The 26472-nt window shown below is 40.7% G+C and overlaps 1 protein-coding gene across 2 annotated transcripts in view; it reads left to right on the top strand.

The window, feature by feature from the left end:
* The first annotated feature begins 247 nt into the window (after window positions 1-247).
* The window catches only part of cyb5a (cytochrome b5 type A (microsomal)), a 188169-nt gene continuing 161944 nt past the window's right edge, over window positions 248-26472 (top strand). Inside the window, exons 1-5 of one of the 2 annotated variants that reach the window (XM_085762749.1) lie at window positions 253-567; window positions 3948-4076; window positions 4192-4221; window positions 6933-6967; window positions 7485-7748. In XM_085762749.1, coding sequence (XP_085618875.1) covers window positions 433-567; window positions 3948-4076; window positions 4192-4221; window positions 6933-6967; window positions 7485-7569 — 414 coding nt within the window. In that variant the 5' untranslated portion in view covers window positions 253-432 and the 3' untranslated portion in view covers window positions 7570-7748. Of the gene's footprint in view, window positions 568-3947; window positions 4077-4191; window positions 4222-6932; window positions 7045-7484; window positions 7749-26472 lie in introns of those variants that run through there. The other variant, XM_085762748.1, reaches the window with a different exon arrangement.

Below are 26472 nucleotides of genomic sequence, written 5' to 3' on the forward strand. Positions count from 1 at the left end.
CTCGCATAGTATCAAGTATTCTAGTATTCAAGCCGCCTATATGAGAGACTGAAATTGGCACTGGGCATTTACCAACCTTTTTTAGCAGTGAAGAAATTGTATGTAGGAATAAACACTTGCCACATGAAAGATGTTATTCTTTCTGTTATAATGAATATTCCAGCAGTGGACCGCGCGTAAATAAAGGCTTTTATTTTGAAAGTTGAGGCCAGAAGTGCTGTGATATGTTGTGTCTATCTTGACGACCGTGAACTCCCTGGCGCTGAAACTTAGGACTGTTGATAGAAACTGGGGTAAATGTCGATGCGTTTGCTTTATCACGGTCCTGACAGACTCGGTGGATTTATATAATCACGGACAGGTCGTCTCACCTCTGCTCTCGGCTCTCAGCGGCTCTTCACCTTCAACTTGTCCGAGTTTCCAGTGACACAAATGGGAGAACAGGAGAAGAGCCCCGATGGAGTCACGTACTACAGACTGTCAGAGATAGAGGCGCAGAACACCTTCAAATCAACGTGGATCATCATCCACAACAAAGTCTACGATGTCACCAAGTTTCTGGAGGAGGTGAGGAACTCCTTAGAGGTCTCAGTGTGTTCAGGATGTTAAAACTCTGCAGCCACAGTATGACGGAGTGGGTGGTCAAACCCCACAGGTCTGAAACATAAGACCAGACATCGTTGTCTTTAGAAATAGAAAAGAACTTGAAACTAAGACATGCTGAGTTGTTAAAGTGTCTGCTGCTGCTTCATTCTGCTGAAAGTCACAGTTTGACTTCACTGGTTTCTGTAAGAGACCCCAGAAAGGCTCCCAGAGGGGCTCAATGTCCATCACCCAGTGTCACATGATTATGATATGAGTCAAATGGCAGTGGTGGAGCATGTTAATGTTGTTATCTATGTCAGATTCCAGATACCAACCTGATACTGGATTTTAATATAAATATCTAATGAAAATATGCAAGAATATTATGGAGAAACAAATACATATACACTGCACAGATTGTGGGGTCTGATGGAGGTCCATCTCTGCCCTGGGGCCCCAGCAGGTTTTTCCAGTCCTGCAACAAGTAAGGTCACACTCCCGACTTTGATTTAATGCTGATTCACTGTGTTGTGTGTCTGTGAATGAACTTTACAACAGCTGGTGAGTTAACAGGAAGTGCAAGTGAGGACTCTGACCAGACAGCAGATGTCTGACATGCTCAGCTACACATTAGGCCACTATTTGTTATTGAGCCGTAACAATTAATTGATGAATCAATTAGTTGATCAACATAACAATTTTCTGTGATTTATTTGATGATTTAATTGTTGTCTTTTTTTTTAAAGAACAAATCAAACAAACAAAAAACCTCCAGCCTTCCACGTCATGCTGTTGTTTGTTTTGTACGACTGAATATCCTTCTGAAGACGTAACTTTTCACTTTTCTTTGGGTTTTTTTTTTTTTTTTTTTTGAGAAAACATTTAATATCACTGGAGAAATGAATAATCAGATCTCCTCAAGTTTAAGTAATATAATAACCTCTAAGAATACTGTAAGTAACTCTGAAATCTGGCAAGTATGAAAATCCCTTAAATTCAAAGTTCCTTCAAACCTAGATTAATGTTTGTCCATCATTCACTTACTGTAAAGAAAAAAAGAAAAGAAACAACTAGTCTTAGTATCTGTTACAGTGTTCATTTCTTTTTCTCTTCACATTTTAAAGGAAATTCTAGAACCTCAGAATAAAGCTTGGGCTGACTGACCTTTGACCTTTGACCAGTCAACTGGATCAGAGTCTTTATTACAGCCACAGGTGTTTGTCTGTACATGGTTCAAGGTGTGGGCGACTGGGCGTGTCCCCAGAGGACAGTTCTAGACCTGTCACGGTCGTCACCATACGACAGCACATGGAAGTGGAGCCAGACTTGGTTGAGGCAGGTCTGGGGTCAGTGGAGAACTCAGTGGATCTAGTTGTTTTGTAGCAAACAGCAGCAGCTGAGTTTAATGGTTCACTGGAGGACAAACACACTCTCAGCTCCAGTCTTGTATTGCAGCCTGGGGTCAATAATTGTCAGGTTACTTAGTGTTACTGGACGATGTGCGGACGCACACACTGAGAGACTGAAGTGATGGACCTGAACACACACAAGACTGTGTGACTGGTAACACTGCAGCGTTTCTCAGCAGCTGTGGACCTTCTCTGGTGAACTGTCACCGTGTTGTGTGATTGTAGTGTGAGCAGAGAAAATGACTGGAGACAGACAGAGTGGTGTGTGTGTGTAGCTGTTTATTCCTCTGTTTTCAGCCTGTCCATCCCACTCTGGGTCTCCATGACGACTTCATTTACTGATTGGAGTATTAGGGTCAAAGGTCAAGGCGGTGACTCACAAAGGAAAGGTTTGGCATAATTTGATCACAACACGTTAAGGCGAGACACTACAGACAAAAACACTGTTTTTTCATGCACTGATCAATTTTGAGATTTTGGGCTCTTTTTCTTCTTTCAGAAGAAGAAGAAAAAGAAATGGTAGAAAATTCACATTAAGGTGTTTTTTTAATATTATTTTTTACTTCATTGTGTCTCTTTCATCAGTAGATTTCTCCTAAATTCACCAAAAGTTAACAGCTACTGTTCCATGCCTGTTGTCTGACCCACGTCATGTCAGGTATCATTGGAAAGCCCTGTCTCTCCTGAACAATGATCTAGGCTACAAAAATTGCCATTTGCTTTGTATCAGCAACAAATCGTAAAAGTACAATTGACAAACCTTCCAGTTTTATTCCTGTCTATATTCTGAAGGTTTTTACAGAGGGGATTGTTGATATATCATTCACAGCCTGATTTATACAACATTTTATTCCTAAAAACATGGAGAAATTAGATTTTTTAGGGCTGGTGGTGACAGTATTTTCTCATTTACAGAATGAAAGATATCCAAAATCCCCTCTGTAAAAACCTCTGACTCTAATATGTCAACAAAATAAAACAAAAATGTTTTTGAAAGTGGCTTTATCCATTGTTCAGATTTCTGTTCTGGGAATGTATGTAAATTAGTGCATATGTAATTAGATATAGCCTCATTTACATATTTAAACATAAAATTTGACAAAAATTGTAATACAAAAAATATTTGTCTGAATGTAAGTGATAAACTTGGAAGTTTCATTTTTTTCCCCTATTCACCCGAAGTGTCTCAAATTTCTTTGAATTTGGTCCAGATGTTCACCTGACAGGACAAACTGATTGAGTTTGGTGGCTAAATGTCAAAGGTCAGCGTCATGGTAACCCCCCCAAAACATATTGGTCTTGTGAATGAACTCCTCAAGGAGAAGAACAGTCTGGGTGGAGACAGACAGCCAGATGTTGAGATGCTCAGATGTTATTCACACTTCATAGTTATGGCTTCAGTTGATTATCATTTAGTTTTTATGCACTTAGTTTACTTAGGTATCAGTCAGACCACCATCTCTCGCCTTCAACCAGTCCAAAACGCTGCTGTCTGGTTATTAACAAGATCAAAGAAGCAAGACCATATCACTCCCATTCAGACATCATTACACTGGCTCCCTCTTCACTTCACAATACACTTTAAAATTCTTTTGACCATCTACAAATCCCTGTTGAGGCTTTCAAGAAGCTCCTAAGACCCATTTCTATGTTTTGGCTTTTAATTAGCACTAAATCTGTTTTTCGATAACCCTGGGATTTAATCATTTTTATCTCTTTCGATTAATTGAAGTGATGTTGTTGCATTGTGTTGATGTTGGTTTATGCCTATGTGACCTGTTGACTGTGAGGCACTTTGGTGCAAATGCTCTTTGCTTTTAAGGTGCTATATAAATAAATGAAACTTAAACTTAAACTTAAAAATATTGATATGATTGATTATTGGAGACAAATAATTGTAGTTGTCATCTTGCTGAGTCAGCATGTTGTTGTTGTGTGTTGTTTCCATGGCAGCACCCCGGTGGAGAGGAGGTGCTGAGGGAGCAGGCCGGAGGAGACGCCACCGAGAGCTTCGAGGACGTGGGACACTCCACCGACGCCAGAGAGATGGCCAGTGACATGTTGATAGGAGAGCTGCATCCGGTGTGTGTGTGTGTGTGTGTGTGTGTGTCTGTGTGTGTGTGTGTGTGTGTAGCAGTATTCAATAGGCTCATTGCAGATGAAGACTAAATAATTCTGTGTGTGTGTCTGTCTGCAGGACGACAGGGAGAAACTCGCAAAGCCTGTGGTAAGTAAATATGTTTTTCTACAGAGTTGCATTATGGGAAATGTAGTATGAAGAGTTTTTGGACCTTGGGTCAGATTAAAGGCTGATTACAAGCTGCTGAGTTGGAGAAAAGGTTAATATGAGTTCAACAAACTGTTGCTGGATAAAATCCAGCAGGAGCAGTGGAACGAGCCAGTCAGCTCCTGTTACACACACACACACACACACACATACACATACTAACACAGGATTATCATTCTTTTCTTCTATTCAAACACAACTACCCCTTGGTTTGCCCTGTAGTCATACAAATGAACATGACATTCAAATCCTCAACTCAGAAGCCTCAGAGAGACTTCCTTCCTCCTCAATCTTTATTCATTTATTAATGCTCATTCAAATAGGAAGGGAGAACCATTATTTCAGGTTTCACTGCAGGCGGTCCAGTTCGAATCCCGCATTGGGCGGCCCTTTCCTACATGTCATCCCCCCTCTCTGCCTCCCCATTTCCTGTCTCTCTCTCCACTGTGCTGTCAATTAAAGGCAATAAAAAGCCCAAAAAATAATTAGTTTTCAACAAGATGTTGACACTCACCAATGTTTTCTTATTTGGGATTTGTTCTTAGCTAAGAAGAAAATCTACACACACTCGGGAGCAAACTTACAAACATTTAACTGGAATGTCTGGAATGTGTTTATGAATGAACAAAGAGTAAGAAAAAATCACAGTTAAAGGTGCCATATGTAAGAATGTGGCCAAAAACGGTTACTGCAGTCAAATTCAAAACACAGTGATCTGGTTTTTTCTCCCAGCCGTAGCGGCAGCTCAGTGAAGCAGACCGGAGGCTGAAATGCCACTGACGCCCCGTGACTGGGAGAGGGCTAGGTGGCGCAACATGTAAACACGTAAATTCAAAACATAAACATGATTTTTAATGCGAATACTCTGGCTGTACTATTGTTGTTAGTGAGTTCATCATGTTATATGAACATTATTCCTGAGTCTCTGTGACATATTAGGAGGATTTTACGGCCAGTTGCTTTAGATTTCTTACATACTGTACCTTTAAAGGCAAATCTCCTGAAAACTGTGCAGAGCTGGTGAGCCTCCATCCTGCCTGGTCCCTCACAGTAAAGGTGTTAGAACATGGTGAAGACAACCTGTTAGTGAAGTGACTGTCTGCAGAGAAGAGGAGGGGCTCTGTGTAATGCAACATGCAACACTGTAACTTTGTTGTAACCTGGGGCAACCTACAGTCCTCACTGCAGTCGGCCCCGGTTCGAATCTCGCATCGGGCGGCCCTTTACGTGCATGCATTATCTGCATGTCATTTTCTCTCTCTTCCTCCTCATTTCCTGTCTCTCTCAGCTGTCCTATCCATTAAAGGCATACAGTAAAAGACCCCAAAATATAGGCTACTTAAAAAAACCTTAACCTTGTTACTCATCTGCCACAGTAGGCTGTTGCTTAAAGTCATGTTGTAGCGGTTCTCAAACTTTTTTACATCACTCCTAAATTGACACAAATTAGACCACACATTTTTCAAGCAAACACCAGAAATACATAAATATTTGTTCTGAGAATGAAAAACATTGCTTTTTTTGTCAATGTATGTTCAAATTAGGGCCAATGGCGTGAATTTTTGAAAATGTTGTAGAGAATTTTCTGTGGGAAAAGTGGTAAAATTTCTCAAATAATAATAACTTAAAAAAAAAAAAAAAGAGTAAAACATTTTCTAGACAAAGTGGAAAGATTTCTCATTTCTCTTGTTCTATCAGAAATCCTTCATTCCTGCTGCCATTAAAGCAGATATCAGTGGAATGTTTTTGTTAATATAAGTCCTAAATAGTCCTATTTTCCGTCAGCAATCACTTACATGAAGTATTTCAGCCTAAACACGAGTCTCTCCGTCACTCTGCTCTGCTGTAACCCGAGGAGAAAATTTTCCTTGTGGGATACAAGTGTTATCCAATGAGGGGAGAGAACGGCATGAAGGGCTGTGTGTGCAGCCAAGGGATGCGCGTGAATGTGGTGACGTAGCACGAGGACCAATTGATGCCTGACAAGGGCGGGGGCTGCTAACTCATGGTGCGTTCAAGGAAACTCGTACTTTGTGTTTTTCCTTCCTGTGAAGTCATACCAGTTCGATCTGGTACGAGTTCACGGGTCGGAAGTTACGAGTGGCCGTTATAGGGAACTTTCACAGACAACAGGACGGTAAAAACACGAGCTACGGGTTACCTGGAACGCTACCAAGTCGTAGTTGTGACTTGAAGCTGTAACTTACGGTTTCAAAAGCCTGCCTTGAACACAGCATTAGCCGAAACGGCCGTGCCGATGATATCTGCTTTAAGATGCACAATGCTTTTTGTTGGGTTATACATGTGTACTTTTTATATCATTTATATCATTTTAGGTTATATATTGCTCTGTGTGTGTTATCTATTTTGTCATGTGTTCTTGTAAGCTGTTGGACAACTTGAATTTCCCTCCAGGAGGATGAATGAAGTATTTTTCTATTCTATTGTAACAGATCATTAGTAAACACTAGTAAACACGTTGACCTGCTGCTGTGACCTCTGACCTCAGTGTTTGTACTGGAAATGTAACAGTGAAGGAGCCCAGACTCATTCTTTACAAGAGTCTGATGATGATGATGATGATGATGATGATGATGATGATGATGATGATGATGATGATGATGATGACATCTGTGGTGTGTGTTTTACAGGAAACACTGGTTACCACTTTGAAGGATGACTACAGGTACATACACACACACACACACACACACACACACAGCAGCTATTGCTGGTACTTTTTTGTTAAAGGGACAATGAGGAGTTTTGGAAAAGCAAAGTGTTTTCACACTACATTTATGAGCCTCCGCACCGTGAAATTCTTTGACCGGCGCAAGACAGACTCATGTTTTCATTCATCAAGAATTAAAGTCAGAGGTTGGAAGACGATCACATACCGTCATAGTTCCCACCATAAACGGAGATTCATACGGCGGCGTTATTCTCATGACTCGCCACGAAACCGAAAGTAAAGAAACGCTGGTCGGCTCGCCCAGCATTTCCACCACCACTAATAATAACAAAATAACGAGAGACAAAACAATATATTTATCGAAAATGGGCCCATTAACAAGTGGTAACGTAGATTCATCCACATTAATATGAGACTTTTTTATTGTCGCAGAATTTTTCGTTCTGCCGATGGAGAAACTCCTTGTTGTCCCTTTAAATAGTCTCTCTCTCTCTGCCCCCCCCCCCCTCAGCTGGTGGTCCACCTGGCTGGTCCCCTGTCTGCTGGCGGCCATCATCACCATGATGTACCGCGCCATCACGGCAGAGAGCGAGTGACATCACCAACACGCAGCTATGTGGTCAGCAGCAGCTCCAGCAGAGCCCTGGATGAAAAACATTGTCAGAAGGGAACATGACTGCAGTACCCACCATGCTTTTCATACTGTTTAACCAACCAATCACATGGCATTATGTAAATGAAGTTATATACATTGTTCAATTTAACATGATATTTTTGAATGTTTGTGTGTGTGTGTGTGTGTGTGTGTGTGTGTGTGTGTGTGTGTGTGTGTGTGTGTGTGTGTGTGTGTGTGTGTGTGTGTGTGTGTGTGTGTGTGTGTGTGAGGTAGAAGTGAAGCTGCAGGTGTCTCTGGATCCACACCAACCTGACTAGAGCATCAGATCATTAGGACTTGACTCAACACATGCAAATACACAAATATGCTGCAAATTCACAAACACAAACAAACAACAACACACAGCCTACAAAGGAATCACAACACAACTCTCCACGTCAGCAGTTGATGAAGTTGTTTTGCACTCTCTGGTTTCCTAAGTTGCAGCGTATTGAGTCATAATGCATTTGACCTGATTTCAACTGAGACTAGACAGTGAAAGGTTTGTTGTTCTGTTGTGACCTGTGACCTTATCACACTTTACATGTGAGTGTGAGCTGTCAGCTGGATCTGAGTGGTGATCCGAGCACATTCATGCTTTCAAATGCCTGAGGGGGTAAAATGATCCAGTAGAGTAGCATGATAAGTCATCAGTGTAGATGGAAATGAAACTGTGACACTGCAGATTAAACCAGACAGTAGACAGTAACTAAGAGGAACAGCCCATAGTAGGATTCATTTACAGCATCACAGTGCAGGATTTCATATTGTTAAAAGTAAGTCAAATAAATGCCAGTAAGCTCAGAGTGTTTCTAACATGATTCTTGTGAAGTAAATTATGCATGAGTCACCTGAAGCTTTAAAATAGACATATTCTGTCCCTTTCCCACAAATTAAAATAGTTCCCAGGTGTCTTAAAGACATGTCTGTGACATGCTTTGGTCAAAATCCCCCAAGGATCAAACATCACAGCTCTTTTCATCCTCTCTAAACAGTCCTGTTCACAACGGCTGCTTTCAGTGTCTGTCCCTTTAAATGCAAATGAACCACTGCTTGCCCCGCCCCTTCCAGGTAGGGGTGGGATTATGCAGATTAGAAAGCTAGTTACATCATTGTCAGACAACTGAGGGAACAGCCCATATAACCACATGATTTCAACCTAGGGAGTCTGAACATTACTTATTTTTTGTAAATTCTCACATTTTGGGGGCGGAAGACAAAACAAACACCTAAATATATGTTAAAGAGCCTTCAAAAAGTGATATTTCCATAATATGAAAAATATATATATATATATACTGTATAACCAAACTGATCCAGTGACACTGAGTTCATGGTGATACACTTAGTGCAGAGTGAAAACCTCCTGCCTAATGACTCAGAGACAAGAAGCAGATAACATGATGTTTATAAGTTAGAGTTGAGCTCTTCAGCTCAAGGTCAGCGTTGTTATGGAGAGGATGTGTGTGAATGTTTCAGTGTGTGTTGAGAAATCCTGGTGAATTCCTTCAGCTTTAACCTCTGTGCTAAAACTAATCAGTATCAGAGTCTAACTAACAGATACAAGCTGTTCCTGGATTCAGTGTGTGCACTTTGAAACGTGAAAATAAAAATAAATCTTCAAATGGCCTTTCACCATATATATATATATATATATATATATATATATACACACACATGGACATTGTGATTGGTCTTTGTCTTTTGCATTCTAAAGTGGTTTATATTGGTTTTCACATCATGAGAAACAAGTTTGATCATTTTTCAGTCGTGCATTGCATCACAGTGACAACTGTGTTTTATTGCATTAGAATGTGTTTGGAGTTTTGCAAAAGGAATGACTGAGATCTGCAGATGGTGTTTCACTAAGTGAAGATAGTTTATGTTTTTGTCAAAAGGATGTTTGATTCAGTGAATGAGTTTAGACAACTGAGCAACTGATTCACACGACAGATTCAGTAAAACTAAATATTTGTGCTATGCATGTCATTTTAGTGTGTTAATTAGAAAAAACTGTAATCGAGTTTGGAATAAAGGAGAATTCAGTATTTTGACATTAGGAGAAAACTGAAAGGTCACAAACGGTCACCTTCATCCTGGTCGGAAAACTGCAGAGTCAGGAAGTCAGACCTGTGTCTTCTGTGGGGACTTCTGTGGACTCTGTGGACTCTGTGGACTGGGGGGACATGTTTGGCACCAGAGAGGAGGTGCTGCTGGGGTCACAGTTTTAGATCTTATTTTCCAGTTGCTAAAACACAATTTTGCAAACTAGCCTGGTTTTATCAAAATACTGAACACAATTCACAAAACCACACACCCAAACTGCAATAGGGGAGAGCGGGGTAACTAGTGCCAATTTTTACTTAAATTGCCTTTAAAGCAAGGGGATCATAATAATGCCCCCAACTAATGTAGTTTAGGATGTTGTGCATCCCTGGGAACAATCACTTTGAATCTTAAATCAACTGTTTCAGAAATATAGCTTTAGAAAAAAAAAGGTAAGTTGTGCCATTAGAGAGAATACACTGGGGTAAATTGTGCCATTGATAATTGAAGTAAAACAGATCATTTTAATCTCACAAATGTTAATGCTATATAAAAGCAAGACATTCAATACAAAATTAAAGCCAGAAGCGGTGATGATCGGGCCTTCGCTTGTCCCCATGCAGTCGCGGAGGCCTGAGCCACGCTGGGGGCTGTGGCGCAAAGAAACGCAATGTTTTGTTCATCCACCAGGTGGCGCTACGAGCACAACCAGACTGGGCAGGTGTGTTCAGGGGCGGTCCCTCATCACACATGTTAAGTTTCAAGCAAATCCGTGCCCACTGCCATGTTTCTCCTATACACAGACAGCACTGCCACTGGCACAACTTAACCCAGGCCCTTTGGCACAAATTACCCCAAGCCCAGCATTTTGAGAAAAAAGGATTCCCCAGCTGTTTTGAGCTGGCATCATGCTAACTGTATAGACTCATGGTGTAGCTTAATAAAGCACTAAAACATGTGTGAACTGTTTTCAAAGTTATCTATAATTGTTCAAACACGGCAATCAAAAAAAAACCTTGATCATAGAAATTTGACTTTGGAGGGCAAAAACTTGTTTTTTGAACATAAATGTGCTTTCCTCTCAAGCCATGTGTCTCCCTTCTTGATAGGATGAGTGAAATGGATGCCCCTTCAAAAATATGTGGTCACATGACCAACTTCTTCTATGGTTTTCTAGATAACAGGGGTGGAACTACTTGCCCCATGGCACAAATTACCCCACTCTCCCCTATAGGCCTAGCTTATACAGCGGGGAAAATAAGTATTGAACACGTCAACATTTTTCTCAGAAAATATATTTCTAATAGAGCTATTGACATGAAATTTTCACCAGATGTCGGCATCAACCCAAGTAATGCACACATACAAAGAAATCCGAACATTAATGTCCATAAATTAAGTTATGTGTAATAAAGTGAAATGACACAGGGAATAAGTATTGAACACATGAAGAAAAGGAGGGGCAAAAAGGTATGGAAAGCCAAGAAAGCAGCTGGAGTTTGTCAGTATTTAGAATGTAATCCTGTCTCCTATCAGTGCAAAGTAATATCTGCTGGTTTAGTCCTGATTGATGCCTTAAAAAAAGTTTCTCACCACCAAGGTGTCAGACAAGAAGAATTGCATGATGGCCAATAGCAAAGAGCTGTCTAAGAGCTGTCTAAAGACCTACGCAACCAAAGATTTCAGACAGAAGAGTCAAAACAATAATCAGAAGGGTTCCCTAACAGTCCAGGACCACTGGTGGAGAGCTTCAGAAAGACCTGGGATCAGCAGGTACAGTTGTTTCAAAGAAAACAATAAGTAATGCACTCAACCGCCATGGCCTCCATGCACGCACAACATGCAAGACATGGAGGCCATGGCGGTTGAGTGCATTACTTATTGTTTGACAGCTCCTCGCCGGATGAATCTACACAGTTTTCCCACTATGTCGGCCCATTTAAAAACTCATTCCGGCGCCAGCATACAATTTATATTATCATTATCAAGAAAATGCACAGTGTACACGTGTACATATTTAAGTACACGTTCACATCCCTATAAACATGTACACAAGCAGGGAAGTTGGTGCCTCGGCCCGGCGGAGAATTAATGCTCATTTGCTCATTTATTTGCTCAAACTTAAGCCTTATGTGATCATAATGATGATGAGAAAAGAAAACACATTAATTAATGGTACAACCTAAACTGAGACTCGAACCCACACTAGTGGATGAATCATCTTAATGGGTGAGCTGTCCTACCAGGGGAGCTATCAGTCATAATGCTCTTGTTTGTGATCACTGTCACTCACATTTCACGCATTGCGTGAATCTCGCTCCCCGTGAGTGAAATGGCCACTTTGAAGTAGTATCTATATTGAACGAAGTTACTGTAGCCTACAGTCTTTGTCACTGTACAGAGTAGACACTCTGTACTCACTAGCCTATAGCCTATAGGCACACCCCTCGCTTTCAATAATACACACGATATGTTGTGAGCCTCCGTCGTAGTAAAGCCCTCAGATCTACTCTTCATGTAATAACTGCGCCACCTTGTGGCTAAACATCAACTAGGCTACACTGAAGTCATCATAACTTCATAAGTTCTCATTTTCATTATGAATAGCCTACTATTATTGTTATTTGAAGCCGTGTCAGTCTTGACTGTGGGTGATGGGGTCCTCTATGTCTGCTAGTGTCTGTAGCCTACAGTAATATTTTTGTCGACATTATCAAATTGAGGAACTTTTATTTTGAAGGGCACAGGACAAGGAAGCACACTAGCCAATCAGAGGACCCGCCCACCCACGGAAACAAAATATTGAGTGGTAAAGTCGTTTTGTTAAATAAGAACCAAAAACGAGAAAACAAACTGAAATTTTGATTTCCGTTTTTTTTTCCAAAACGAAAAAACGGCTTGTATCTGGTTTCTCCTTATGTCAATTATTCCCAGAAAACAGACTGATAAAACGTACCTCCGTCATTTACATTGGAGTGCAGAAGAAACTATGCTCACAAAACAGAAAATGAAAATATAGAAAAACTCTTCCATTGTTGTTGTTACTGTAAAAAAAAAAAGTGAAGTTGTAACAATTAACCATTGAGGTGTTTGGCCAGGTGGCATATCACAATTATAGTGTCATTTTGAATGGCAGTGTTTTAGTAATGTGACCAAATCATTCGTTTTTCAAAATAAAACCAAAAATAAGAAAACGAAAAAACAACTCTTTTTCTCAGTATTCGTTTCCAAAACTAAAATGAAAAACGGATAACGACTCGTTTTTTCAGTTTTCGATTTTATGCTCAAATGAATAATGGAAAAAAACGGATAACGAGCGTTTCTCGTTTCATGTTTCATGCAATTTTGATCTGAAGTGCAATGAGCCGGAAATGACCGTGATCCGGAAGTGACAGTCTCTGCCTTTACTGCTAGAGCCCGCAAAGTAAAGGATAGCCTAATGTATAGTTCGGAACCTGAAGGGGTTTATTTCTCCATAACAACCGACCAACTATACATTATCCTGCTTATTACACGGTTTACGAGTGAAATTAATTTGAAACATATGTTGATCAAAATACATGTCAGCCCGAGTCAAAACGTAACCTGTACTGACGTAATCACTATATTCATGGAGACCTCTAACACCTGTGTCATAGAGTGGCTCACAGAGGTAGACAGGTAGTTTCTGATGCATGGACTTTTGCTGAAGCAGGATCGAGTCCGGCTCCACGCGAATATGTGAAGATTATTTTTTCTTCACTTTATTTTTTTTCATGTGGCTGGTACGTAGTGCTCACTCACAGCAGCATATTCGCGATAAATAAACCCCGACAGGTTGTATGGAATTTTGATAATCAATCAGTGGATCGATTGATTGATACAGTGTTACAATGTGTGTAGTGGTATCTGCAGGGGTGGAAAGTAACTAGTTACATTTACTCAAGTTACTGTAATTAAGTAGCTTTTTTGTGTACTTGTACTTTTTTGAGTAATTTTTAAAATCAGTACTTTTACTTTTACTTGAGTACATATTGTTGGAAGAAATTTACTTAGTTACATTTTAAATAGCTTAAGTTACAAAGTAAAAAATATATAGCTAACTCTGTGTGGGTTGTCAAAAGTAGCTACGCTGCTGCCGCCTCGATTTCTCCCCCTTCACAGACGCACACAGCAGCAGGCAGGTCATCTATGCAGGCAGGTACACACCTCTTTCCCCCTCACCGCTACGTGAGTTTGTGCATAACAGGGCTCGTCGCTATGTTGTCGTCTTATATTAGCCATTAGCCACAGCTAGCGGTTAAAAGCTGACGTTAATGATTAAAGACAACGTTATCAGGCATGTCCATCTATTCGGCTACGTTTATGGTGACCGTGCCAGACACACCGGGGCTGAAGGCCGGACCGGCAGTCCGTTGAGTTAAATGTAGGAGCCCAGTCAGATCCATGGCCATGCTCAAAAGAACAGACAAGCAGCCCACTGCTTCAGAGCAGTTACAGTAAAGAGGCAAGAGAGAGAGAACCTACAGTAACCCCCCCCCCCTCCTCCTCCTCCTCCTCCTCCTTGAGAGCAGACAGGAAAGACAGTAAAAAAACAGGTGTGTGTGAGTGAAAGAGGGAGAGAGAGATTTTTCTTTTCTTTTTTTATCCGTATTGAAAATGGTATTGAGTATCGAATATTTTCCTTAATATCGATATTGAGTTGAAAATTTTAGTATCATGATCATGGTCGTGACAACCTTAGTGCCAGTAACTGTAACTGTCCATCTGATTAGCTCTGGACAACTGCAGTGTCAGAAGGTCAGAATCAAGTTGGTGCCACAGGAGCTAAAAGATGATGGAGACCAGTGTATCGATGGAGAAGGGACAAGTTTGAAACACAGAGACATGCACGGAGAATGTGAGGCCAATCTCTGGCCATTATACCCCCCCCCCCAAAAAAAATAAAAAAGTAACGAAGTAACTTTTACTCTGAGTAAATTTTAAATGAACTACTTTTTACTTTTACACCAGTACTTTTACTTTTACTTGAGTAAAATTTCATCAAGGTAACTGTACTTTTACTTGAGTAGATTTTTTTGGTACTCTTTCCACCCCTGGGTATCTGTCATAAACAAGAGATTTACTGTTTACGGGGTGCGTTTGTGTCGCGGACTCGCGGTGCCACCGGGACGAGAGGAGAGCTGACACCGGGTCAGAGCTTTTTATTGATAGATATCACGTGACGTCACACAGCGTTCGCAGCCGGTCACAGCGCCATCTTGGGTTCTAGAAAAACCGCTCAAGATGGCGGCCAGAGTGGTCGGGTAGTGAGGAGCTCCGATACTATAAGTTGTACCACGACAAAAAAGGCAACTAAACCAAAAATTACTACCACTACCCCATCGTGGAGGAAAAGAAAAAGACATTGTGAGTAAAAAAAAACCGAGCAAACAAAAAAGAGGGACGGAATATCGAAGTGACCGCTAACATTAGCCCCTAGCTGCTAACATTAGCCCCAACTTGTGTTAGCTACCAGCATGGCAAAAAAAGGAGCCAGAAACAGGGATGGAACTTCTTTAATAGAACAAGACATGCACAACTTTGACGGTTTGTTCACACCGTTACCGGTAACGCCAACTAAGACCCCGGACCCGAAAAGACAACGTCCGGAAAACAAAGTTGATGGCGGCACTTCAAATGAAGACATCCTGAAAGCGGTGATGGATTTAACGAACCGCTTCATCACTCTAGAGCAAAAGCTATCCAGGAACACCGACGCCATTACCGCAGTATGTGACCAGCTGAAAGGAGTGGAAATACAAGTTCAAAAGAACGTGAAGCAAGTGTAAGAGTTAACGGAGCAAGTCTTCAAACTACAGCAGAGGAGTGATGATGCAGAGCGGTACAGCAGGCGCTGGAACCTGCGGCTGTACGGGATGAAGGAGACGGCGGGAGAAAGCATCAGAGGCGACATCATGAAGCTCTTCGCGGCGCTTGTACCAGAAGATAAGGAGAAAATAGGCTTTCTTGTCGATACAGTGCACAGGGTAGGAGTACCCCGTGACAACGCAAGTCGCCCCGTAATCATCCAGTTCACCATGAGAAATTTCAGAAATAAAATCTGGAAGGTCTCCCGTGAGAATGAGCTCTTAAAAGAAAAGAAGATCATGCTCAAGGAGGATTTGACGCACGCTGACAGGATGGAAAGAAACCGGCTGTGGCCACTCGTGGAGGCAGCCAGAAAGCAAGGGAAGCGTGCCAGCTTCCGTGGTCCCGATGCTTACATCGATGGAAAAAAAGTGACTCGGTAACTTACTCATTTACAGAGGTATTGTCAAATGACACACAGTGGTACCAAAAGGGTTAAAACAGTTAAAAATATTAAATGGTTTAAGTTCACAAATATGTGAATGGTACTTATAGTAGAGGTTCGAGGTTCGTAAGTATCTACTTCATTGCTTGTTCTCTGACGTAGTATAGAGTTAATTTGTTTTTCAGACATCAGATTTTTTTCTGTAATATGGAATGTTTTAGTTTTAAGGCACTGAACTTGTGTTCTATGAATGTAAGGGGTTTACGAGACAGCACAAAAAGGAAAGCAGTATTTTTGTTTAGCAGAAGTTGCAATACTGATATTGTTTTCTTACAAGAAACTCACTCAGATATTGATGAGGAAAAATTCTGGAAATCTCAATGGGGGGACGCTATGTATTTTTCTCATGGCTCAAATTACTCTGCTGGAGTTGCAATATTACTAAACAAATTTAATGGAGATATTCTGGAGTCCATAGTTTCAAACGAAGGCCGGTGGATTATTTTAGTTTTGAAAGTAGACAACTTTTTGTTTATTATTTGTAATGTTTATGGACCTAACAGAACTGCTCAAGCCAAGGACACGTTTTCTGAACTTTCTTTAAAACTGGACATCTTAAAAGGAAAATACATTGACTCTACTATTATAATAGGAGGAGACTTTAATGATGCTCCAGACGACCACATGGACCGGCATCCTCCAAGATCTACGTCACTACAGAACTTTAAACCTACCTCATTTTTAGGTGATCATTTTCTACTGACAGATGTGTGGAGATTTATGAACCCTGGTATCACAGACTACACATGGTCTAACTCCAGCAGGAACTTACGATTAAGAATTGACCTTTGGTTAATGTCACCACAAAATTTACAGTTTGTTTCAGATGTCTCTCACTCTCATGCTCCTTTGTCTGATCATAAACTGATATGTCTAAGATTGAGGGGATCAAAAGAAAAATCAAACATCAGAGGTTATTGGAAAATAAACAATAATATATTAGATGATAACAAATTTAAAGAAGGAGTAAATATACTTGCTAAAGATATATTTAATAGAAATGAAATGAATTCAATTCAAAAATGGGAATTCTTTAAATTTAAAATTAGAGAAGCGGCAATTAAACGCAGCAAAGAAATAAAAAAACAAAAAACGAAAAAATGAATACCTTATTAAATCAATTGCAACTGCTAAGCTCCAAACAAGACATATCTGAGGATGAATTAAAAATACTAGGAAGTCTTAGTGAAGACCTTGATAGGATGTGTAAATTTAGCTAAAGGTGCCTTCATTAGATCTCGAGCCAAGTGGTTGGAAGAAGGTGAAAAAAATTCCAGTTATTTCTTTGCACTAGAAAAAAGGAATAGAAAGAGAAATAATGTTACGTCTCTCAATGTAAGCGGTGTCATAAGTTCTGATCCTAACAACATTTCTAATTACATAACCTCATTTTACAGCAAACTATATACATCTGAATTTAGTCAGGAAAAGTGTGATACTTTTATGAAGCATATACAAAACTTTACGCCCTTGATTTCAGAAAACTTTAAGAAAGAATGTGATGCTACCCTTTTATGTTCAGAAATTACTGATGCTGTACACTCAATGAAATTGAGAAAATCACCTGGAAGTGATGGCCTTTCAGTAGAATTTTATCTTTGTTTTTGGGAACTGATCAAGGATCATCTTTTATTAATGTATAATGAATGTATAACCAAGCAAGAAATGACAGCAACCATGAAGCAAGGACTTATAACCTTGATCCCTAAGCCAGGGAAAGATCCTTTAATTATAGAAAACTGGAGACCTGTTTCACTTTTAAATATTGACTATAAAATCTTAGCTCAAGTCTATGCTAGACGATTAAAAAAGAATTTAGAAGAGATAATAAGTGAAAACCAAAATGGCTTCATGGCAAAACGTCATATTAGCTGTAATGTCAGATTAATAATGGATCTAATAGACTATTCTGAATATATAAACTCTAAGGCATTGATGGTTTTTCTTGACTTCTACAAAGCATTTGATTCGATTGAGCACTCCTTCATTATACAAACCCTTCAAATTCTTGGTTTTGGTAATACATTCATTAGTAACATTGCCATGTTTTATAAAGACATAAACAGTTCAGTTATTCTGTACCCCAAAATGTCCAAAAGATTTTCTGTTTCAAGAGGTGTACGTCAAGGCTGTCCTATTTCCTGTTTCTTATTTTTGGTTGTTGCCGAACTTCTATTTTTAAACATTTCACACAACCCAGGTATTCAAGGTTTAACAATATTCAGTCGAGAGGTAAAGATTTCACAGCTGGCTGATGACACGGTTTTATTTCTCAAAGATAAAATGCAAATACAAGCTGCACTACAGGTGACTGGTGAATTTTCAGAAGCCTCAGGTCTTAAACTTAATATCAACAAGAGTGAGATTTTATGTTTATATGAGACGAATGAACAACATATGTTTAATATTCCTGTTAAACAAACTGTTAAATATTTAGGAATTTCTATCACAAAAGATACAGAACTTAGACAGCAACTTAACTTCTTGCCTAAAATTAAAAAAAACAAGTCAATTCTTAATATGTGGCTGCAGAGAGACCTCTCCATTTATGGAAGAGTGTTGTTATCAAAAGCTGAGGGTGTGTCAAGGTTTGTTTACCCTGCTCTGTCACTTTTTCTTAATGATACATTCTGTAAAGAAATCAATAGTTTATTTGTTAATTTTGTGTGGAAGAATAGACACCACCATCTCAAAAAAGATATTATTTGTTTAGAGAGAGCAGAAGGAGGTTTGGAAATTTTAAATTTTTTTCATTTAAATTCCACCTTCAAGATTAAATGGCTTAAAAAATGTTTGGAACTACCAGAGTCACTATGGAACTTTATTCCGCACAATATCTTTAAAAAGTTAGGAGGCTTAAAATTTCTAATGGGATGCAACTTCACAGTTTCAAAATTACCACTGAAGCTTTCAAAGTTTCATCAGCAAGCTTTACGCTGTTGGAAACTCTGTTATGTCCACAACTTTTCTCCACACAAAGAATTACTATGGAACAACGGTCAGATTACTGTTAACAACAAAAGTATATATAAAGAAGCTTGGATTGAAAGAGACATAATATTTGTAACAACCTTGTTTGATGATAATGGGAATATTTACAACTATGAAGACTTCCTGGAAGCTAAATCCTTCCCTGTCAAATACAGAGAGTTTGTTTCTATTGTAAAAGCTATTCCCGCAGGTATGATTGAGTTAATAAAGTGTCACCTACGTTTTCAAAATGTTGAGGTTCTGACACCTTCTCTAAAGCTTGATGGGATTTATATAATGGATAGAAAATGTACAAACAAACACATAAGGAAGGTACTACAGACACATAATAAAATCTCACCAAGAGGAAAATCTTTCTGGAATTCACAGTTGGCTAATATTAACTGGCGCAAAGCCTGGTTATGTCCTTTTCAATTCTGTATCTCAAACAAAATCAGAGAGATTCACTTTAAAATTTTGCATTCTATTTATCCTTGTAACAAAATGATTTCTAAGTTTGCTGATGTAGATGTAATGTGTACTTTTTGTGGAGACGAACCAGAGACAATGTTACATTTATTTTGTACTTGCCCTTTGTCATTTGTTTTTTGGAGAGATATGGAAAACTTTGTGTACAACAAATGTAAACAACACATAACAATTAGTAACAGAGATATTATTTCAAAGTTTGAACATGAAGAAAAATCAATTAATTTCATGATAAATCTCATGATTTTAATGGGAAAGTTTCACATACACAAGAAAAAATTCTCAAAGTCTCTTCCTAACTTTAATGTTTTCATGGAGGAGTTTAATGTTTATATAAAAACCTTGTCACTGACGCTAAACAAAAAAAGTGAACGCACACTGATATACTTGAACTCATTTTCACTCACCCCAGAATAGAGAGTGCCTTATCTTTATATTATTAACTGTTTTTTTTTTTTACACAGCATATTTTTTTTATTTTTATATTTCATTTATTTATTTTATTTATCAACACTGAAAAGTGTCTTTCAATGCCTGTTTCCACAAACATTCCAATTGTTCTCTGATTGTCTGTACTTTGCAAATATGAAATAAAGATTTAAAAAAAAAAAAAAAAAAAAAAGCGCCATCTTGGGTACCGACTTCCAAAGGCAGTCTATGGGCCGTGACATCAAATCTCACAAAAATAGTGGATAAACCTTTTTTTATTACATGGCTCTATTGAATGTCGTATTCCGATAATTTATTGATATTTCTGATATTTATTTACATCTTGATTTTGCATTTAACAGTCTGTTATTCCTGTTTAACAGATCGTTGCTAAGTAAAATACACCGTTGCTAGGGACGCCGCTCTGATCAGCGCAGCACAGAAAAGAGAAACTATGCAGGATATTTACTTTGTTTCATTTTTACCGTCATTAAACAGCTTGGGAGACATGTAGCCTACGCCAAGGGAGGCTGCCTCACTCTACTGAGTGTGAGCAGCACGTACGTTCACGTTGCTTTCGTGAATTGTAAACACACAGACGCCCCCTCGGTTTTAGCGTCCAGCAGTTTAGCGGCTAATTCAACAGCAGTGATGGATAACTGTACCGGAGAGGCTCAACATGAGCTTCATCGATCTGAGGAATAAACAGCAGCTTTTACCTGACGGGAGACCGACGCCTGAGCTACGGTAGCTAACAGCTAGCAGCTTTTACCTACTTTCTCTCTCTCCCTCCCTCCCTCCCTTTCTTATAGGCTACACGCACACGCGCGCACACACACACACACACACGGCCCAGGTTGTCTGTCATATCTGTTGTAAACCTTGTAATAACAGCTTGTTGAGTACAGTTAACACTATTGCTGCCTCGGTTTGAGTGTGGATTAATAGTTAACGGTTTGTTTAATGTGAGTGGTGGTCATCGCGTCCTGATGAGTTGGGTTTTAATAACAGCTGAGCTGATAACGTAGCTGTGTAGATGGCGTGGATTGTGATGAGAAGGTGTTGCGCATATTAAGACTTATTTGTGCAAACCATTGTGCAAAACCTGTTTGTTGTGACTTTTTGCGTGATAAGATGATTTGCCGAATTCTTCTTCCATTCCTGCAGCCTTTTGTCTCAATGTTAACGATGGCAAAATGTCGAGATATTTTATTACTTTATGAAAATGTCTGTGAGTTAAAAAAGAAAAAAGAAGTGGGCTACGCATTTTTGATTTGATTTGGCTTTTCGTGTATTTGGTTAAACACATATAAGTAACAGGAGAGAGACAGTGAGCGAGAGAGAGAGAGAGAGACGAGGAGAGAGAGAGAGAGGTCCGCTGGGTGAGCTAGATTAAGTTTTAACGGGAGAGTAGAGTAGAGTAGAGTAGAGAATACTTTATTCATCCCTAGGAGGGAAATTCAAATTAGTCCAGTAGCTCACACGACAATGACACAAAAAAGAAAGATGGAGCAGGGCCGCCAGGTGGAGCAGGAACCGCCAGGTGGAGCAGGACCGCCGGGTGGAGCAGGACCGATGGTGAAGGGGCAGCTGGGTGGATCAGGATCATTGGTGGAGGGGCCAAATCATTTTGCTTATCTGCCCTGCTACTATATTCCTCCATCTTGCAGCAAGGAGAGAGGAGCCGTCCACCACCGCTGCTTTCCTGGTCAGTCAAGGTGCCATGAAGTGGATGATCCAGAGAGAGCGGCGCACCGCGCTGTCAAAGATCGTCTCAGCAGAAAGGTGCTGGAGGTGTGTGCTTTCAAGGCAAGGCCATCAAAATGAGAGATATCCATATCCAAACTACATCAGGCAGCAGTCTTCTGGTCAGAGAGGATGTGGCTGCACTGAGCTGAATAGAGGTTAACTCAGTGTTCGGTACCCAGCATGGCGGCGGCCAGGTGGAACGCACCGTGACGTCACCTACTGATAAGTATCTATTCATAGGTTGCAGTGACGTCACGTCGAAGGGACCGCCGCCATGTTTGTGTCCGATTTGACAGGTCTCCTCATATGACAGCATCAAACCGCAGGATGGAAATGACAGTTTCTTGACAAAATGACAGGGTTTCATACATCCTGTCTGGGTTTATATCTCTATAACAACAGACTAACTCTATATTATCACACTTATTACACAGTTTATGAATTAATTAATTAATTTGAGACGTAATGTTGATCAAAGTCCTTAGTCCGGTCACATCTCCGCTGTTTGCTCCTCACCCTCCTCCTGTCGACTCGTGTGTAGTTGTTTTCAACGAGCTTTTGATAATCAATCAGTAGATTGATGAATTATCATGTAAATGTTACAATATGCGCATTTATGTCGTCCTGTCTGTCATAAGAGATGACGGTTACGGGACACGTTTGTGTCACGGACTCGCGGTGGCACAGACACAGCTGGTCACAGCTGTGACACTGCGCTGGCCCGTCCGGTCTGTCCGCTCTGATCGCAGGTTTGGTTCCAGCCAGCGTTGCCAGGTGGGAAATGTAGGATTATCGTACCAGAGGCATAAAATTATCGTATTTTGAGGGAAATTATCGTACACCTTTTATAACCAAAATAACAAGCCTATTGATGCACTATAGTCAAATATGCTGATGCACTATAGTCACTCTTGTGTATAATAGCGTCCTACAGGCACTCGCGGCTTTGTAACGTCAGTACGGAATGGATTTACGGCACCACATCACCCCCTCCTCCTTTAACCATACATCCATGCTAACTAGTCGAGAAAAATAAAATGTTTGGTCATCCAATCCTTAAAGGACGTCAAGAGCAAATAAACCTAATTATGATCACACAGTTTATTTTAGTGGTGGTAGATTTTTAGCTCTCCTGAAGCCACACATTAAAAACGACAACCAATTTGATCCTTAACAGCGGCTGGCACACGCGCACACACACACACACACACACACACACACACACACACACACACACACACACACACACACACACACACACACACACACACACACACACACACACAAGGACGGACGAACGAAATTTCAGAGTCATGATCAACATGACATGATGTCGAATAAACGTGCGGCGGTTTCGGACAAAAAAACAACAAGAACTCAGTGTGCAAGGGCCTTACTGTCTCCTTCAGGGGCTCTCATTTTCCCTGTTTTCTTCTGTTTTGAATTTCGCTCGCTTGACTTCTGGACTCGACCTGAACGTCTCATGGGGCGGGCGCAGCTGACCATTCAGCCAATCATGCTCGTTTTTCTGAGACAAACGCATGAACGTCACTCGTGATTGGCTGGAAACTTGTCACATGGGAACAGATGCCTTCAGGGTTCACAAAAAAAATCCGGCAGATAGTTGCGGCAGACTGAGTACAACCACACATTCACGAAATGGTCAAATTATCGTACATTTGGCCTTTTTTGGGATTATTGATCGTACATCGTACAGAGGGCCAAATTATCGTACAAATACGATAATTATCATACACCTGGCAACACTGGTTCCAGCAGCGGTGAGGGAGGCAGAGAGCCTCCACTCTCCCTCTAACCAGCTACAAGTCATTTTTCTAACATTAAGCTGGTAAAAATGTACGGAGCCCCCAAAGGGACATGGAAGGAAATTTTTTTATTGCGAGATCTCGCAATACTTTTGCGAGATCTCGCAATACTTTTTGCGAGATCTCGCAAAAGTATTGCGAGATCTCGCAAAAAAAAGTGCCCTGTCCGCTGTCTCAGTGCTGAAATATGAATGAATGACAGCGTGTCACTGCCCGTGAGAGAGAGAGTGTGTAGAGAGTTTTGCCACCAGCTTTCTTGTGTCATTTTGTGGAGCAGTAAGGCTATATCTCTGCTGCTCTATAAAACCCTGCGTACACACACTTGCAAGCAAACTTCCCTTCATAAATCACAGAGTTCCTACAAGTGTGCGCAGCTGAATCAGCTTCACGTTCCGCCCTGTACACACCCTGTTTTAACCGTAGATGGTCAATGCAAACCACCACATGAATGCGGTCTGCATGTAAATGAACCTGACGTGCTGTTGTTCTGTTCTGTCTGTGCTGTGAATTAGCTGCAGGTGTTAAAGTGACAACGTGACATGTTGCTGCAGCTGTTAACGGCGTCAGCGGCACGGAGCGCACGCTGTGTTGTTTTGGTGCACTGCCCTCTCAAATGCCGGACCCGGTTCGGCACATAGTTACAACAATGACAACAGTTCTAGTGAGTCTGTATATGAACCAGTCACCATCATGGGCCAGGCAGTTGTCGGTCCCTGAAGACCCTCTTCCTCCTTATTCTCCTCCAGCGGTGCCGCGGTGCAGCATTACGCACGGGGCTCACCGCTGTATATAGGCCTATTTACAGTAATTAGACTGATCGATAAAACTTGTTGAGTCAGTTAGTGATCCTGGTCCTCCATCCTGAAATATATTCTTCAGAATTAACATGACGCTTTTATTTATGCCGATTTTCTCTCGGTTTTTGTGATGAACAGCATTAAGTAGGACTGATAACAAGAAAACAGAGTGTAACGATTGTGATAGTGGCTTTTTCCCAGTCTTTGATATTTAATTGACTCTCGATAGGACCGGATGCTTTATCCCATGCAGCCGCGCCGTCCTCTCCTCCTCCTGCGCTCTGGGAGTGGACAATATGACGGAGAGATGGTGGTGACATCAGTCCGATGCAAAATAACGCTGTTGAATTAAATCACCGTGGGCGATCAGCATGGAGAGAGCTCCCCAAACAACCCAGACCCTATGATACGCTGTCCTTTAACTACATCCTACTAGAAAAACTGACAAGTCAAGCTGTAGTTTGTGTTAGAGGACTAATTCATCTGACATAACCTGACCATCTCTCTCTCTCTCTCTCTCTTTCACGGGCAGTGACACGCTGTCATTCATTCATATTTCAGCACTGAGACAGCGGACAGGGCACTTTTTTTGCGAGATCTCGCAATACTTTTGCGAGATCTCGCAAAAAGTATTGCGAGATCTCGCAAAAAGTATTGCGAGATCTCGCAAAAGTATTGCGAGATCTCGCAATAAAAAAAATTCCTTCCATGTCCCTTTGGGGGCTCCGTAAAAATGAAACACAAGGTAAAAAGCCTTGATAGTTCTTCTGCCCTGCTCCGCTGATCAGAGCGGCGTCCCTAGCAACGGCCCGTTTTACTTAGCAACGGTCTGTTATACAGAAATAAAATACCCTAAATGCAGAATCAGTGAGTAATTAATAAGAAAGTAATCAAAATGCAGAATTCAATATATCCATGTTATTTAAAAAAAAAGTGAATCCCCTCTTTTTGTGAGACTTGTCACAGCCCATGCTGCCACTGATAGACTGCCTGCAGTCAACCATTTATTCCGCCTATATTTTACGTCTTTTGGGATGGAATAAAACTGCAGTCCGGGGTTTCTTTGGCGACTGCTATCACAGTCAACAGCACAATATAATCCTGGCATCTTTCAAATAACGTCAATTTTCGGTCTCTTGCTGATTTCCTCCTACTACTCCACTTGTTCTGGTAACGTGACGCTGTGATCTGTGCCCAGATTGCCCTGATTCAGACACAAATATGGCGGCGCAGAAACACAGTGACGTCATGTGAATCTAATGAATACAGTCTATGGATCAGAGGCTCTGATCAGCAGGTTTGGTTTCCAGCCACGACGTGGAAGCAGCCTCCACTCTGCTTGTAACAAGTTACAAGTCATTTCATCACACATCTAAAATCACAATTAGTCCGAAGCTGTTTAATGACGGTAAAAGGTAAATATCCTGCATAGTTTCTCTTTTCCTAGCTGCGCTGATCAGAGCAGCGTCCCTAGCAGCGGTCTGTTATACTTGACGACGGTCGCAGCGATGGACCAATCAGAGAGCAGCATCTGGCCGGTGTTATGGCCCAACTGGTTTCTGATTTAACTGGTTACCGTACGGAACAGCTGCAGCTGTTTTGCGCTTCCGTCACAACACAACATATTACAGTAACAGCGAGTTTCAAGCCACAGTTCACATCTACTGCAGCGAATATGCTGCTGTGAGTGAGCACTACGTACCAGCCACATGAAAAAAAAATAAAGTGAAGAAAAAATAATCTTCACATATTCGCGTGGAGCCGGACTCGATCCTGCTTCAGCAAAAGTCCATGCATCAGAAACTACCTGTCTACCTCTGTGAGCCACTCTATGACACAGGTGTTAGAGGTCTCCATGAATATAGGCCTAGTGATTACGTCAGTACAGGTTACGTTTTGACTCGGGCTGACATGTATTTTGATCAACATATGTTTCAAATTAATTTCACTCGTAAACCGTGTAATAAGCAGGATAATGTATAGTTGGTCGGTTGTTATGGAGAAATAAACCCCTTCAGGTTCCGAACTATACATTAGGCTATCCTTTACTTTGCGGGCTCTAGCAGTAAAGGCAGAGACTGTCACTTCCGGATCACGGTCATTTCCGGCTCATTGCACTTCAGATCAAAATTGCATGAAACATGAAACGAGAAACGCTCGTTATCCGTTTTTTTCCATTATTCATTTGAGCATAAAATCGAAAA

Source organism: Trachurus japonicus, chromosome 20, assembly GCF_045865225.1.
Source record: "Trachurus japonicus isolate A0001 chromosome 20, Traja_1.0".
Taxonomy (NCBI): domain Eukaryota; kingdom Metazoa; phylum Chordata; class Actinopteri; order Carangiformes; family Carangidae; genus Trachurus; species Trachurus japonicus.